The 17724-nt window shown below is 44.4% G+C and overlaps 1 protein-coding gene across 3 annotated transcripts; it reads left to right on the top strand.

Moving 5' to 3' along the window:
- The first annotated feature begins 969 nt into the window (after positions 1-969).
- LOC124474412 (DENN domain-containing protein 2D-like) lies at positions 970-17682 on the top strand. 3 transcript variants are annotated; one of them, XM_047030512.1, is made up of 17 exons: positions 970-1249; positions 4270-4342; positions 4738-4809; positions 4998-5117; positions 7639-7686; positions 8014-8166; positions 10955-11127; positions 12176-12288; positions 12404-12473; positions 12608-12685; positions 13552-13695; positions 15406-15554; positions 15763-15934; positions 16029-16079; positions 16371-16452; positions 16803-17048; positions 17278-17682. In XM_047030512.1, the coding sequence occupies exons 2-17, from the start codon at positions 4279-4281 to the stop codon at positions 17352-17354; spliced, it is 1812 nt and encodes a 603-aa protein (XP_046886468.1). In that variant the 5' UTR covers positions 970-1249; positions 4270-4278; the 3' UTR covers positions 17355-17682. The 3 variants fall into 3 exon arrangements, with proteins under 3 accessions (XP_046886468.1, XP_046886458.1, XP_046886478.1); XM_047030502.1 differs by having other exon boundaries at positions 4729-4809; XM_047030522.1 differs by lacking the exons at positions 970-1249; positions 4270-4342; positions 4738-4809; positions 4998-5117 and adding an exon at positions 5714-5961.
- Positions 17683-17724: the final 42 nt, after the last annotated feature.

Raw genomic sequence — 17724 nt, 5'->3', positions numbered from 1 at the left:
GTTTACGGTTTATGTATGTGTGGGTATCAGTAAAGATGTCATGTACAGAAAATTTGCCGAATGTGAATCCAATTGGTGCAATTTCACCCCACCAAAATGCTAAAGAAGAGGGACATTTTTAAACTAACAATTTAGTTGACTTAGACAAAGCAATAATGCCAAACAGTGAACTGGAATGGAGGGAATGGGCTGGCTCACTAAGATGTCAGTTAAATACCACGAATGCAACATTCTTGATTTATACTGGTCTATGAGACTGTCTGTGTCATGTCTGTGCCACAACACCGTCAGTGCCATAAGTGTCCACTCGATGGCGCTCTTATACTCTTCCTTTGGGTAAAGCGTCCATGAACGACCTTCTCATCCAATGTGAACTGTGTACAGTTCATTCACAATGTAATCAAGTTTCATAACCAGAAATACACTCGTCCACATTTGTCCCTGATTTTCATCTGAATTACACAATGAAATATTTAAAGCTTATTCATTGTAGTTCCACAATTAAACATCTCTGATCTACAAAATCTAAGAAGAGCAGTTAACTGAGCTCACATGCATTGTTGTAGCTGAGCGTGTGTGCTATTCAGCGGGTCACAAAAATGATCATAAAAAGACAACAATACGTAAGTAAAACATAATAGTCTTATCTAATTTCACAACCTCATACGATGTAGAACACAGTTTCCCAGAAGCCACAACCTTCAAATGCCATTGATGTATGAGGAAACATGACAGGCCACATTGTTACCCTGTTGCTGCAAACTACAGTTAACAGTGAAAGCGATGATGAAAGGAAGTAAAGTTCTCAAGACAAGTGTAAAACGCATACACACACACACGCGTGTGACTTTCAGTCGTTTGTGTCAGAAGTATGAACCAGTTTCAGAAAAGGAAAGCACATATCTAAAGAGTAAAGTCCACTCCTGTTCTCATTAAGGCGTGCTCTGCACACTTCAGCAATCGCACTTCCTCATTCAAGCTGCTGGACCGGCTTCACACAATAAATACATGACAGTTACATGGCAGACTGGAAAGGGTGACATCCAGGAGAGGAGAAGGAAAAGAGAGAGAGGTTAGGAGAGTTGAATTTGACAGAAAACGTCCATGTATAAAGATCAATGTGATATTGGTGTTCAGTTCTGTCAGAGGAGACCTGGACTGGTCCTGCAGCCTACAGGTTTACGTTGCCAAGGTCACAGCAAATCCACGTAGTGCTCACGTCTGACAACCTAGCGATTACCAAGCCAAGGTAAGTCAAGATTAAATTGTTTGAATTGTGTAGTCATAGGCAGGCATCGGCCTGTTTGTTTTCCAAGCTCACATTACAAATCCAATTCAACACAAAGGAACCTTGACAGCAGTCAAAAATAAATAGATAAATACACAAATACATATTTATGTAAAATTCTTAAAGAATAAGTGAAAATATGAACTGAGATATTGTCTTGTGTGTCTAATCACCAGCAGAGTCAATAGAACAGTGAGAGCAACCATAAACTGAAACTGTAGTGTTGTCATGAGGTATCAAAACACCTCAAAACATTAAACACATGAGCAAATGAGATCTTGCTTACTAAGACTCACACTTTCAAATTACTCTTTCTTTCTCTCTCTGTCATCTCACTATTTTCTGTCAATAAACATCACATGACAAGAAACGGATGAGCGTGTGTGAACAACATCACTGCTATGTGCTGGCTGCTATGAAAGCATTTTACTTTTACTTCTTGCAGATGGTGAAAATGGCACAACCACAATTTACCCTACTTCCTTTTACAGCTGTGGGTGACAGAAACAACTTCTTCCACGTACAAGTTAAATGTACGCACGGAACACATGTGGGAAGATACACATTTATAGTTGACCCATAATCATTTTTATCAGACATTTGAGGCTGAAGTTAAAGTAGTTGGGACAGAAGGCGTATATTGTGTTTCAGAGCCACTGGTTATTGCTACACTTTGTACCTAGAGCCAGCACATACTGTAAAGGGTTAGACAGGCCTATGTTTCAACTGTACTAGGCCTGCATGTAAAGTTGGTCTTTGGTCTGGTGTGTTACTTTTAGAAGTTTATGTTGAATTCGTCATTAGGTTTCTTGTAACTTCATAATGTACTGTGAGTGGAAGTACAGCAGTTGTAAACTGGATTTGTTTACACAGGCCTTTCACTTCACCTAATCTTCCGGGACATTATCACATTTGAAAATGAAAGAGAACATGACTAAGAGGATGAACATCAAGACAGTGGGTTTCTCCGCGTGGACACCATTTCTCAGACTCGTAACCAATGTTCATGGCAGCTAATAACATGTTATCATGCCAGTGATATGGGTGTAAGGAACGGTTCAGGCTTGTCACATCAACAAGACACCATACCTGACTAGAGGCGATGGTTCCTCTGTCAGTCATCTCACATGGTGTAGTCAAACTGACGATGCACATACATTATATTTGATTTATTTAGCATGATATTTTATTCATTTACCCTTTCATTTAAAGTGACATATAAATAGTGAATGTAGAAAGCAAAGTAGGAAATCAACAATACTAGCCCAAACTGCTACTGGTATTTGGTAGTGTAAATATTTGAAGATTTTTCCCCTTCTTAGGCAAGATGCGTGAGGTAAAAACATTGTATATTTTACAGGACCTGGACAGGCAACAACAAGCAAAGCAAATACAAGCACTGTATTACATATTAAATTAAAACGATTTCTGTTGGAAGTCAGCCAATTTCCAATCAATTGTCCAATCCCATAACTCTTCTGAAATGAATTCATTATCTGAAAATAATTGACTGGAAGGTTTACAATAATATCATTTAATTGCCCTAAAATGACCCCAATTTCCTAAGAACACAAATCTTACTGGGTTGCCTTGTAAACACAACAAGTATCGATGAGACTCAGTCTTCGGAGAACTTTGTACGAGCCCACAACTGACACAGAAACACACACGCTCACAAACAAACACACAGACGTGAACACACAGACACAAACACGCACGACACATGCAGCTTTCAGGTTCCCAGAGGCCTAAAATACCCTCTGAGTGTTGGCTCTGTGGCGAGGGGCGTGCTCAGTCACACAGTCACAGTGCACACAACAGGGGGTCCTTGGGGATCTACACAAACGGAATCTAGACCCCCCAAGCTGTACATTCCATTTATGTAAAGAATCAAGAACATGCGTATACATGTTTACATACAGTATAACTGTGTGTTATGTTGTTTATACATCTCTATCTCAATGCAGGAATGTCAGTATTTACAACTGTATGACTGCAGTATTTTAATTGACACTGTCACATGACGTCTGACATCCTTTCAGTCATCAGTCAGTTAACATTTCCATGTCCTGAAAAACACCCTGGTAAAACAGCTGACTTAAGGACATGCTGGTCAGGGAGAATGACAGTAGCACACAGAAGTTCCACAGGCATCACGACGGGGGGGCGACCCAAACCACGACTCTGCCTCCCTCCGTTCCCCTTCACTCACCACAGCCACACACAGCTCCCAGAACGCTCCCACAACATTCAAAACAACGTTCCTCTCCCGTCCTGACTCTGTGAGTGCTCCTACTGCTGGAGAGATTTCCCATGAGGCAGTCCCATGTCCTGTCATTTCACTGAACTATATATAGGCCCACTGGATTCCCATCCGGGACTGTGGCGATGGGCTCACATACTGTACATGCAGGACTGTGGATCTCATACAATAGGGAATGTGGACTCAGAGACATGGGACAGGGGCTACTGGAGGATGAAACAGGGACATAGCTTTTACATGGGCTCCTTTGAAGCACAGACTTGGTTTAAAAGGGAGGATTCGAGAGAACTTGTAATTAGGTACCAACTTCAGGCACGTTTAACAAATGTGAGCAACTGATAATTGGTGTGTGGAACAGGTGTCCACGTGAACAAGACTGGTTTCGGACTGATTTAATCTTCAAAAGGATGTTGAAGAATGATGTGATCATAACAAAATAAATATGGTTGTTTGGCCTCTTTTTCATTGGTGACTGAATGGAGGGTGTGCCCACAATTAAGACAAAGTCTACAAAAGATAAAGATAACAATTACTGCCATAGATGTAAAGAAAGGATACTATAGTCTATAGTGAACAAGTATGAAACAGCAGCCTCTCTCCACCTTGGTGAAAAACAGGATTGGAAACACTGTTTAAAGCACACATTTAAAACACATTTTTATTTGTAATTTATTCCATATGTCATTCCCCTTTTAAATGCTCCATATCTCTCTTCCAGGAAGTAAGGATGGATAGGGAGCGCTCCTTGTTCAACGGGAGAAGTTTCAGCTTCTCTTCTCTCCGTATTAAAAGTGAGTATGTGCTCACTTCCTGTATGAGGTTGTCATACATTTGCATATTTGCTACTTTGAGATACATTTACATTACATTTATTCATTTAGCAGACGCTTGTATCCAGAGCGACTTAGAGTAAGTACAGGGACATTCTCCTGAAGTGCCTTGCCCAAGGACACAATGTAATTTTGCACGGCCGGGAATCGAACCAACAACCTTCTGATTAATAGCCCGACTCCCTAACCACTCAGCCATCTAACCCCCCACATGTTACACCTAGAAAACATCTTAGCACATCAAACTACCCAAGATGAGCTTCTAAAAGGCCAGAAGTGTAGGCTACATTGTGTGAGAGTGCTGTTTGAAGGATTATTTCTAAATTTGTGTTCAATCTTTACCTGAGGTAAATCAGATGACAAGGACACAGGATTTAGACAGAGGGGGCCTAGATCCTACTCATCAGTCCGAGAGACCTCAAGAAAAGGTTGGTGTATCACTCAAAAACACCTCACTTAATTTTTGACCCACTGTTACCGAAACATAGCAATAAAATAACCTTTTAGGCCATCTCTGCTCCTGCTTCTGATCAACTTTTCCTTCTTTCATTCTTCCGTTTTTCCATTTCCATATATATACCTTATCCTCCTCATTCTTCTTCTCTACTTCTTCTAGAAAGCCTACCAGAAGTGAATGAGGTGGAGGATGTTGTTGCAGTGACGAGTGCCGACCCCCCTGGAGCCTCTGGCGGACCCGCTCGTCTGGTCCAGCTGAGACCAACAGGGAGGTTAAACGGTAAAACAACCCATTAACGGACAGATGGCGCCATAATTTACACAATAATTTACAGTTTTAATATTGACCATATTAATAATTGAACGATTTTAACTGCTACCGATGTGTGTTTAGTTAAACAGATCCCTGTGGAGTGATGGGTGGAGTAGGCTACAGGTGTGCCATGGCTAGTAGCGATGACATGGGTACATGTGTGGGTCTTATCAAACGTGGATTTACAGCTAGGCCTATTGCGTTTAGCTCAGTTATTGCTGGCTCATTGGGTGGGGCTGCAGTTTCAGAGCAGCTGTTGTGACAGGCTGCATACATTTATATATACTGTTTATCCCCACTTCTGAAGACGTGATGTGAGACGTTAAACTCAAACCACATTTATTTTAGGACATAACATTTATAATTGTTGCCCCATATATAAGTCTCCCAAAGTTAATGCGGACTGGAATGATTGGATTTATTTTTATTTTTATGTGAGTACACAGGATTAACAAATCATGGAGATAATAAATAAATTATCAATAGAAATTTTACGGGTTTGCCTTGTAAATGGACCTACAAGAGGATCATAAATGAAGAATCGTTCGACCGGTGGGCGCGCGCGCATGCACAGTCAGCGCACTCAACCGCTCTAATCAGTTGTGTGACGGTCTGTGAGCCACAGCATGCAGTCGAGTACCATTCGTTATAACATCAACAACAAGAATGGGGTCGACATCCAAGTTTTTGGGGGATTAAAAAAAACAACGGCCAGGATAACATTTTGAGTTTGGGAAGTTCGGAGCTATGAGTGGAGAGGTGACGAGAAGGGTTCGAAAAAAACATGGAATTCGTTTGATGCACAGATGGAGTGAGTATTAAGATTTTGACTTGCGTTTTGTCTGTTATCAGCCTGAGCGAAGACCATGCGGATTGTTTTTACAGACTGAACTCATGTAGCAAATGTTTCGCTCTCATTTCCGGTCTATCATTTTGTTTAAACGTTTTTTATATTTGTCATGGGAAAACGCTTCCTCCGATGGTGTAAGTTTAGAGCATTTACTGTTGCTATGTCATGCTATGATCTTTTACAGTGGTGATGCGCAAATGACCATTTTAAGGATGGACTATGTGAACTTCGTACCTTAGACTTTCTAGTGATTCAATGTAGGTTATGTTCAAATATGTGTTAATGTACACATTTTTACTGTAAATACTTAACGCCAAATCACATGGTTTCAATGAACATGTTTTCTGTTCAGTTGTTGAGGGCCCCACAAAAAGTTCTAACCTTTGCCGTAAAAAAAAGAAGCCATAATGAACTACCTTGAATCAGCCATGTCACACAGTCCCGCAACCTTGGCCATTGCACCTTTCAAATGAATCGCAGCTGGCTAGCTCTTTCATGGCGTTACAGGAGACCTGTTGGAATCCTTTAACAGCTGGCTGCACATATTAGGGGCTGGAATGTGTCTGCTGAAAAAAAAAATGAATTAGGGACTACTGAAACTATTCTGTTCATTCCTGACACAAAACGTGATGAAACGTCGAACATCGTTTTAGCTCAAAAGAATGACTCACAGCCGAGGTTTAGATTAGAGGTAGTAAAATCTTGTTTTGAAGGGGGAATTTTCTGCCACAAGAAACTGTAAAACAGAGTGAGAGTAAAACGAAAGAAAGGCCATCCCTCCTATGATGGGGTTCATAGCCTTGCTGGCTTCCAGGCAAGGATGTTGTTGTAACATGTTATATAGCCTCAGGGTATGCAGCACTCCCAACAGTATGTTACCTAGCAGAGTTGCAGAGAACTTTAAAGCAGTATGTATAGGCAAGTCTTGGTTATGAATTTAAGTGGAATGCGGTGTGGTGGTGTGGTCTTCAATGTAAATAGGATGCATCCTTGTTGAAAAGGTATCTCTCACCTTCTCAGACTGAAGGCAGAACTAAGTGGGAGAGATATCCATAATAAAGGCATACAATGTTCCTGGAGTGTAAGTGACAATTTACATACATTACCAATACAGTAGTAAGTGTTCACACAGTGTAGAGAAGTGAGTTGATAGGGAGTTTAATCATTTGTCTTCTGTAGGGGATCTAGAGATAAAACTGATAGGTCCTATTTCTTTTCCCTCCTTTATATAGTTCCGAACAGAAGGTTGAGAAATGTCTCAGGAGTATAGTAGCTGATAAGATCAAATACCATATCAAACACTTAGCTGTACAAACATACAAAGCTGAAGTGTACACCAGTGACCTTGGGCCTTGACAATATTAATGAGCAAACCCATACAAGTGAAACTCACGTATTTGTTCACCTGGTTAACCTGTTCAGAGAGTGACCACTGGAATACGTTGCTATAAAAGTTGACTTCCAACATTTAATGTTCCTCATCTTAAGTAAACACATTATGGCATCTCTGAATACCTGGCGTGGATGTTCAAATATCCAGGCCGCGTCGTCCGAAGTCTCCGAAAATCATCTTTGAGAAACGTGTTGTAAAAAGTGTTTCGTTTTTTTGCCCTAACTGACGTTTTCTCTGTCGTGCAGGTGAGCAGCCCCAACGGACCTTCATAAAAGAGGTCAACGGAACAGAATGTGAGTAGGGGAGTTGGAGGCCCTGTAATGAGGAGGGGGGGGTCGTTATTGACCCGGCTTAGATCTTGTTTGTAAACCCTTTATAAGCACTGCTTGATTGAGTCAGAGTAGGGTCAATGTACAGGTACACAAATACGTTGACAAAGCTTGTTTTACAACCCCAATCACCCCCCCCCCCCTACACGTACATTTCTAAATGAGTTTATTGAATATTAGTTCAATACTATACATTGTTTACATCCCTCTAGGTTCAAACGGTTTTCTTTCATATCTTGTTGTTTTAAAGTGTATAATAATAATCATAGTGAAACTGAATTTGACCCACAGGCCCCCCCAAGCCCAGTGAGGATGACGATGGTGGAGGAGGCCGGCTCAAGGGCCCCCCCAAGCCCAGTGAGGATGACGATGGTGGAGGAGGCCGGCTCAAGAGGATCAGCGCCATGTGGTCCTCCTTCCGCAGACGGAAGCTCGCCGGAGACCGTGAGTTGAGACTCCGACACGTCCATGTTACCTCTTAGCTTAGTACGTTCCTGATTTATAAACAAGACTTTCGGATTCATTTGTTTGGCTTTTGGGGCTCAGTAGAGCGGTACGTCATAACTGGGGTCAGATGGCTGAGCGGTTAGGGAATCGGGCCATTAGTCAGAAGGTTGCCGGTTCGAGACCGTGAAAAATGACGTTGTGTCCTTGGGCAACGCACTTCACCCTACCTACTTGCCTTGGGGGAATTCCCCTGTACTTACTGTAAATCGCTCTGGATTAGAGCGCCTGCTAAATTACTAATTGTAAACTACATGTACACCCGTTAAGTGCACTAAACACTAGATGATTAGAAATTATTAGTGCCATGCACTTATTTAATGTTGAAAGAGTTCACAGATGTTATCTTGCGAAAGACTTACAACGTTGTTTCAAATACCGCCCGTTAAGTTGCGGTGGACAAATGTGTTTGGACATCATCACTCCAGTGAGCTTAATCACCAAGTCTTTTAAGTATGTCCAGCTGTGTAACAGATTGTTGTGAGGTAAATGTAAAGTCTTACGGGTAGTTCTGCCTCACAAAGTGACTGTTTCCATGGCAAACACAGTTGAAGCCAAACCTGTCACAGAAGGGTGACTCACAGAATTGTCCCTTTTGTGTGGGTGTTTCTGTGCTAGAGGGGGGAAGGGGGGAGAAAGGAGGACAAGAAACAGAGATAGAGGGGGACAGTGAGACAGCAACTGAGTGTCTCGAGTCGAAGGAACCTGTCTGGACAACATCCGACTACTGTTTCAAAGGAGCAGGAAAAGAAAGGAGAGACTCGTAACTTTTCTATTAAACCTAAGAGCTGGGCTGCTGGGTTATAGAGCTTTGCCAGTGTTTGTTTTTGAGTGTTGTTTGCACTCCGGCGTCTGCTCTTGTTGCCACAGGGTCCCCTTGCCCAGTTGGCAGGGGCCTCCATATTCCATGTTACACTGTACCTGAATCTCTTGTTTACCTTAAGGAAACGAGTCAAAGTAAGGTGAAGTTTGGCTGTCTTTTACGCCGTCGGGTTTGCTCTGGGCTTTACCGTGCGTTTAGGGTGATCCAATCACAAGCGGACATCTCTAAATACGTCAGTATCAGTTCACACAGGTGTCAGAATACATCTCAAACATACGCCTCGAGTGACCGGTTGTGATCGGATCTCCCGACTCCCCTCTCTATGTGAATAAACATGGACGTCGTTTCCGTGTACAAAGGTCAGATGTTTTGTTGTTAATAACCGGCGGATGTGATCTGAGCGATCAGATGCATTCACACCTGTACTTAGATGGGTCTGCTTGTCACATGATCGGTACACCCAAGACACCTGTTAATGCCAGGTGTGAACAGGGCCTCAGATATATCATACGATCTACGCTCATACTATTCAGCCCAAAATATGAATTGATTTACCCTTTCAGCATAGTCGTGCCATTTGAATGTTTTTTGTTGTTGTATTGGTTTACACTACTACTTGTAGCTTCAGAAGTGGTCATTAAGCCTTATATGGCCAGAGCTACTGTAGAATTTTTATAATGCAATGTCACAGGGGTTTCGTTATAGCCAAGTATGGAGTTATTTTATGTTCAGAAGATGATTAAAGATTTGCAAGTTTGAACACCTCAGTTGAATTTGATGAACTGAAAAGCAACAAACATACCGGTTAACCGTCGTGCTGTGAAAACATTCTTAGATCTGAGTCCAGGGCCATGAGCAATACGATTTTTTACAGAAACGGATACCCGCCATAGTTATAGAAGAATGAAGAGAGAAGGGAGATTGAACAGGGTGGTGTGCCGATCCTTCCTTATTTTAGTATCACTGTGTTGTATATGTTGAGCTTGATGTTCTAGTTATAAGTCTACACCTATTGTAGGTAGTGGGAAGACTGGAATTAATGTGCTGGATCTAGCCAAACTGACTTGACTGCATCTAGCCAAACTGATATGACTGCATCTAACCAAACTGACTTGACTGCATCTAACCAAACTGACATGACTACATCCAACTAAACTGACATGACTGCATCCAACCAAACTGACTTGACTGCATCTAACCAAACTGACATGACTGCATCTAACCAAACTGACATGACTGCATCTAACCAAACTGACATGACTGCATCCAACCAAACTGACTTGACTGCATCTAACCAAACTGACATGACTGCATCTAACCAAACTGACATGACTGCATCTAACCAAACTGACATGACTGCATCTAACCAAACTGACATGACTGCATCTAACCAAACTGACATGACTAAACTGGATGTTCTTGTCCAGACTGTCCAAAGGAAAGACAAATGGCAAACTGTCTGCTTCATGGCAGATTTTCTTCATAATAAGTCGACTAGACTACATTACAAAACCAAATTGTGTAAATGAAAAATGTTGTCCTGGAGCCTGTACTAACTTGTACTACTCTTATGATGATACTCTTCTAAACCTGCGGGGTCGGATGGCTGAGCGGTTAGGGAATCGGGCTATTAATCAGAAGATTGCTGGTTAGATTCCCGGCCGTGCCAAATGACGTTGTGTCCTTGGGCAAGGCATTTCACCCTACTTACCTCAGTGGAATGTCCCTGTACTTACTGTAAGTCGCTCTGGATAAGAGCGTCTGCTAAATGACTAAATAGAAATGTAAACCGTAAGCGAGGAGCTATGCTGCTGGGAATAAAGGATTTCCACAGTGTTTGTTTTTGTTGTTGTTCGTCCATAAGCTGCACTAACTTGCACCACTCTTGTGACGCTGGTGTCTTAGAAGGGAAGGAGTCGGTCATTCCAGAGCAGGCAGAGCCGGCCCCCGCGGACAAGACGACCCGGGAGCAGCGCTACGTCAGCGGGCAGTACTTCTTCGAGTACCTGGTTGTGGTCACCCTCAACAAGTCCAAACAGGGAGTCTATGAACCCCAGATCACCTACCAGTTTCCCAAGGTCAGTCTGCCAAAGTCTGGAAAAAGTTAGAGAACTTAGTTTGTCTCGTATGAACATGTTGCGCAATGTAGGCCATCTGAGAGTTGTTAAGCAACACAGACAGCTCATTTCCAGCGGAATGTAATTTTCAAACCTTTGGAGCGGCCCGCTACTTTCCAGAAACTTTGGTTCCTGCCTTTTGCGGCCAATCGCCTTCGGTGAGATGGGCCTTCCTCCTCGGCTTATTTTGTGAAACCACTGTCAATCCAACTTGAGATGGAAGAATGTTTAGAAAAAAATTGGGGGCTCTCTCTTTCTCATAATCAAAGTTTTTTAAATCGTTACCCATTGCAGCTTTAAGGGATAGACTGTATAGAGGACTGTAACATAAACAACCATAATTATTGTAAATCAGAGAGAAAGCAAGAGGTGAGGAAGGAGAAGGAGTAGGACAAGCCAGAGCTGAGGAGAAGCCCTCAGGAGATGAAGAATCCACAGAACAATGCTTCACAATTCCCTTTATACACAAGAACAACCATTCAGACTACTCTTGAACCTTACTTAACATATGACTAGCGATGCGACAGCAAGTTACACAATGATGTGTGACACCCATTAAGCAGAGTCTCCGTCCAGCAACAGATTTTAGCATACATTTACATTTATGCATATAGCAGATGCTTTTATCCAAAACGACTTCCAAGAAAGAGCTTTACAAAAGAGCATAGGTCACTGATCATAACAATGAGGTAGTCCCAAACATTGCAAGCAGCCAAAACATGAATCATACATTGTGAAAACTAAACAAGTGCCAAAGGGAAGACCCATAAGAGCATGCAGTTATACAAGTTACAAATTAAAAACAACATGAACCCCAAAAAGTGCAAGACTGTACCTGTAAAAGAACAATCAACAGTAAAATATTTCACAGCGAGTACAAGAGCATACGAGAGGTGTGTGTGTGTGTGTGGGGGGGGGGGGGCAGGGTGACTCCCAGCTTTACAATGGTCGTGTGGTCTGGTTTGATCGCTCTTCTCTGTCTAATTCCGTGGCTCCGTTTTCCTCTCAGAGGGATGGGATGGTGAGGTTTCAAAAGGAGGAGGAGGAGAAGACCCTCAAAGCCATAACTCTCTTCTGCTTCCCCGAGGGGATCAACTGGGCTCCTCTAACAGAATACCACAGGTTCCAAACTGATGACGTCACCTTCTAGAACTGTTATTCATTCCACTGCGCAGAATCCCTCCTCGCGAGTTGTGTATACGATGTTTGAGATTCTGTCTGTTGTTTATCATCCCAGTGAGACGTTCTCCTTCGTCCTGACCGAGATAGATGGCAGCAGGAGGAATGGATACTGTAGAAGATTACTGGTGAGATTTCAGTTTGTTCGTTTTTTTTTGGTCAGGTAATGCTACACAGTATTCTTTTTGTAAAAGAGACATTTTCGAACTTTTATTATTATCACCCTTCTATTTCTTTGTCTTTCTCTCTGTTTCTCTTTCAGCCACATGGCAATGGTGCACGCCCTCCAGAAGCCTACTGCATTATCAGCAAGCTGGCTTGCTTTGGACTCTTCTCTGAGGTAATTCAGGTCAAAGGTCATTAGCTTTAGATCCGTGGAATCGATGCTAATCATGCAGCTTTCGACCGAATGAATACCAGCAGCTCTTCATAGCTCTTGAGTAAATCCCTACCTAGAATTTCCGATGAGTCATTGTGATTCAAATGGTCATTACAAGCCAAATTGGGATTAAAGCTGATGTTGGCCGGCTTCACAGCTACTCCCGATTTCACCATCAGTGCACTACTCACATCCCTATTGCAATCTCTGAAAATCCCTTAAGGTTTAACTGCATCTGGCCGCTGTTAAATCACTTGTTACTCAAAGAACCAGTTCTCCACCACTGGTGATAAGGGTGGCGTAAGGGCCTGTCCTCTATAAAGCTTCCTCTTTTGAAAAGCCTCAATAACTGCCAAGTCGGTGCATTTCCTTGTTAGTTTGATCAGTGATGATGATGATGATGATGATGATGATGATGACGATGTCCCACATCAGAATACCTGTTAGTGATTGCTCTTGCCCCTGTGTGTGTTTGTGTGCGTATGTCCGCCCCTTTGTGTGTGTGTGTTTGTATGTCCGCCCCTGTGTGCGTGTCCCCGCCCCTGTGTGTGTGTGTGTGCGTGTCCCCGCCCCTGTGTGTGTGTGTGTGCGTGTCCCCGCCCCTGTGTGTGTGTGTGGGTGCGTGTCCCCGCCCCTGTGTGTGTGTGTGCGTGTCCCCGCCCCTGTGTGTGTGCGTGTCCCCGCCCCTGTGTGTGTGTGTGTGTGCGTGTCCCCGCCCCTGTGTGTGTGTGTGCGTGTCCCCGCCCCTGTGTGTGTGTGTTTGTATGTCCGCCCCTGTGTGTGTGTGTTTGTATGTCCGCCCCTGTGTGTGTGTGTGTGCGGTGCAGATCATCGATGAGGTGGAGAAGCGCTGGCAGGTGGCGAAGGGGGCCATGATCTACCCGTTCATGCAGAGCCTAAGAGAGGCTCCGTTCCCCGCCCCCGGTCACACGGTCAACATCAAGAGCTTCATCCCCGGCTCCGGCACTGAGGTAAGACCCTGACCCCCCCTCTGACCCCGCCCCCCCCCCCTCTGACCCCTCTGACCCCCCCCTCTCTGACCCCCCCCCCCTCTCTGACCCCCTCTGACCCCCCCCTCTGACCCCCCCCTCTGACCCCCCCCTCTCTGACCCCCCCCCTCTCTGACCCCCCCCCCCCCCCCCCCCCCCCCTCTGACCCCCCCCCTCTGAGAATTGTTAATTAACACTTTTGACCCCCCTCTGACCCCCCCTTGGCCCAGACTGGGGCCACCAATCAGTGGGGAGCAAATGAGATGTTTAGGTGTGGCCGTGAAAGGAAAGTAAAGAAGACAAAAAAAGTTAATTCTCAAGGCATGAAAAGCTAAGTAAACAGTAATGCAAAGCCTAAACCCCCCCACTCTGCAACATTGATAAATGCTAACAGACTGAAAAGCAAGTAGACATTTCAAATGACTGGAAGAAGCATGCACAGCTGGTAAGAATAGACAGCGACACAGTGAGCTCTCTATGAGAGCTCATAGATAACCTGCCGTAAAGATAGATAATCGCCTGAATGTGGATCTCTGTTCCTGTGCGCACGCGTGGGCTTTAGCGTTGAGTCATCGATACACATCTGTGTTTGCATCAAGGACGCTGTCCAAACAACTTTAAGATTGTGCTGGTAGAACTGGTTTAACTCCCTTTTCTACACACACATTCTCAAGAGGTAGTACACACACACACACACACACATACACAAACACACTACTGAAAGAGTGGAGGTGGCTGCCATCCCAATGTGTTGGTGTCAGTTCCGTGCAGGTGTGGACAGCCCCCGTGTCTGAACCTGCCCTTCGTTACCCAACACTTCTCCGTGGAGGAGAGCCCACCAAGAACTATCCCATCATGCAACATTCCAGCTTTCAGCTCAGCCGCTGCCTGCCCGGGCAACCCAACCCAGGGCTAACTGACTAGAACGAAGGCAGGCTTTCTGACTAGAACGAAGACAGGCTTTCTGACTAGAACGAAGAAAAGGCTTTTGACTAGAACGAAGACAGGCTTTCTGACTGCTACACGGCGCACATGCTAGCTGTAAATGATATGGGTGCAATGAATCTAGCTATCAGTTAAGGATGTTTACCAAACAGTGGTGACCATAGCTAGTGTTGACAGGTTGAGGGCGTGCCTGTGCCTGAGGGGAGGTCAAGATGTTGACGTTCCTGTGTCTGAGGAGAGGTCAAGATGTTGACGTTCCTGTGTCTGAGGAGAGGTCAAGATGTTGACGTGCCTGTGTCTAAGGAGAGGTCAAGATGTTGACGTGCCTGTGTCTAAGGAGAGGTCAAGATGTTGACGTGCCTGTGTCTAAGGAGAGGTCAAGATGTTGACGTTCCTGTGTCTGAGGAGAGGTCAAGATGTTGACGTTCCTGTGCCTGAGGGGAGGTCAAGATGTTGACGTTCCTGTGTCTGAGGAGAGGTCAAGATGTTGACGTGCCTGTGTCTAAGGAGAGGTCAAGATGTTGACGTTCCTGTGTCTGAGGAGAGGTCAAGATGTTGACGTTCCTGTGTCTGAGGAGAGGTCAAGATGTTGACGTTCCTGTGTCTAAGGAGAGGTCAAGATGTTGACGTTCCTGTGTCTAAGGAGAGGTCAAGATGTTGACGTTCCTGTGTCTAAGGAGAGGTCAAGATGTTGACGTTCCTGTGTCTGAGGGGAGGTCATGACGTTAATGACTCCACGTCCACCAGATCATCAAACTGACCCGGCCGCTGGACTCGCTGCTGGAGCACGTCAGCTTCGCCACGCTCCTGCGCTGCCTGACGGACGATGAGGTGCTGGTGGTGTTCGCCGCCGCCGTCCTGGAGCGACGCATCGTCTTCATTTCCGAAGAACTAAGGTGTGACACACACACACTGTTTCTCACATCTATATTTACCGGAAAAAAAACACCAGCATTGAAAGAAATGAGACGCATGCTGGTACCTGCACTGATTGAAGGCCTTAAGTGAGCCAGAGCACGGGTGCTGATGTCATCACCTGGACAGTGACTAGGGGCTTTTCCCATTGACCTCTGACCTCTAACCCCTGACCTCTCCCCCCCTAAGCACCCTGTCCCAGGTGATCCATGCTGTGGTGGCCCTTCTCTACCCCTTCACCTGGCAGCACACCTTCATCTCCATCGTCCCAGAGATCCTTATCGACGTTGTCATGGCGCCCACACCTTACCTGCTGGGCGTCCAGAAACGCCACTTGGACCTGGTCACGGAACAGAGTGACGTGAGTCCCCAAATGCATCTTGGGAGTTGTAGTCAAATGAGTGGATGGAGTACTCATTTTGGTCCTTTTGGTATATTTTTTCTCTTTTCCATAGCTGCTAGTGGTGGACCTTTCTGAAGACAAAACAAAAACATTTGTTGCTGAAGTAAGTACCTGGTTTTCCATCCTGCGTAAGGAAGCACAGATTGTTCAATGGCAAAAAACGACTGTAATACTTTTTGGAGCTGTGCACTTCTAGTTCTAGTTGACTTTCTGATGCAGTTTTTGTATCACTTTGGATAAACGCGTCTGCTTAATGAATAAATGCAAATGTTATGTAAATGTATAGTATTCAACGCTCTCATTCCTTATCGCGATCCCCTTTTATTCAAATTCTAAGATCTCTATTGTTGCATCTCCTGTCAATGGTTGTAAACACACCACTGCTGTCTTCTAGAACGGAGACGAAAGGACTATACTGCCCCCTAAACTCAAGGAAGAGATACTGCAGGCACTGAGAGAAAGAAAAGAGAAAGCCAGTGAGTCAACAGCTTACCATACTACTATAGAGCAATTAAATGATTTACCGTACAAGGTACAAGTAACTGGTGTCTGGTACTGTCAGGCCAAATAGTGTCCTAGGGCCAAATAGTGTCCTACCTGACGTCACAATGCCGTTCCGAAGCAAGGACGCGTCCGTCGCTATGCCGACCTTAAATTCCTGAGATTTCTACGGCATTGTGACGTCAGGTGGGACACTATTTGGCCCTAGGACACTATTTGGCCCTAGGACACTATTTGGCCCTAGGACACTATTTGGCCCTAGGACACTATTTGGCCTGACAGTACCACTAACTTTCCCGGCGTTGCTGCGATCCTTCCCCCTCAGCTGTGGAGGAACTCAACCGGGTGGTCTCCGAAGCCTTCATGCCTTTCTTCGTCAAGACCGTCGGCCATTACGCCCACTATGTGACGCGCGACGGCAGCGACCAGCCGGGGGTCTTCCAGAAGAGGAGCTTCTACAAGGCCATCGAGTCCAAGACCACGCGCCACTTTGTCAAGAAGTTCCTCCAGACGCAGATGTTCGACCTGTTCATCCAGGAAGTGGAGCTGCAGCAGCCAGGACCGCAGCAAGGTGAGAAGGCTTTCTGGAACTTTCTACAGACGACGTGGGCCCGTCGTACACCCACACCCACAAACTGTCATACAATGTCAACACAATACAGTTTTTTTTTTTTCTTCCCACGCAACTTTTTTCAATCATGTAAACGGAAACCTACCATGTGTAGAGATTATGCCTTGATTGTTTCGGTTTGAAAAGGTCCAGATCTCCTTAACGACTGTATCGTTGTTCTTTTTCATAGGAATATTTCAAAAGAAGATTGTGGAATACCAAGAAAAGAAAAAACGGGAGAAAAAGACAAAGACAAAGAAACACTAACCGTCTTGTGAACGTACACTGTAAGGAGGACCGTTTGTGTGTGTTTGTACATAAAGGAAATATTGATATGTGACATGTAGATTTGTGCATTTTAATGCATAGTTTTCGTTTTTTTTTTTTAATGTGTGTGGGTGTGTGTCGTGTGCAAGATTGTGTTTCGAGGGTTTGTGGGTATTTTAAATGTGGCTGCTACTATAGGAAGACTGTTGTTGAGAGAGTGAGTTAGAGAGCTGTGTTTGTTTTGTGGTCTAAATCTAACCCTGCCACAGGATGTAGCAGGAAATCATTTCAAATAAAACCTAGTTGAGTTTTTTTAACATGTACTGGCGGTACGGATTTTCAGTGTGTCTAATTAAATGACAAAACGGTT

This window comes from Hypomesus transpacificus, chromosome 2 (assembly GCF_021917145.1).
Source record: "Hypomesus transpacificus isolate Combined female chromosome 2, fHypTra1, whole genome shotgun sequence".
Classification (NCBI taxonomy): Eukaryota; Metazoa; Chordata; class Actinopteri; order Osmeriformes; family Osmeridae; genus Hypomesus; species Hypomesus transpacificus.
Note: the sequence above shows the minus strand (reverse complement) of the source record. Positions and strands in the feature narration are given on the sequence as shown.

Coding starts and splice junctions, on each gene's coding strand:
- LOC124474412 (XM_047030502.1), top strand. CDS start 4,279: ATGGATAGGGAGCGCTCCTTGTTCAACGGGAGAAGTTTCAGCTTCTCT. Junction 5,118..7,638: donor ACCAACAGGGAGGTTAAACG/GTAAAACAACCC, acceptor TCTGTCGTGCAG/GTGAGCAGCCCCAACGGACC. Junction 12,686..13,551: donor GCTTTGGACTCTTCTCTGAG/GTAATTCAGGTC, acceptor TGTGCGGTGCAG/ATCATCGATGAGGTGGAGAA.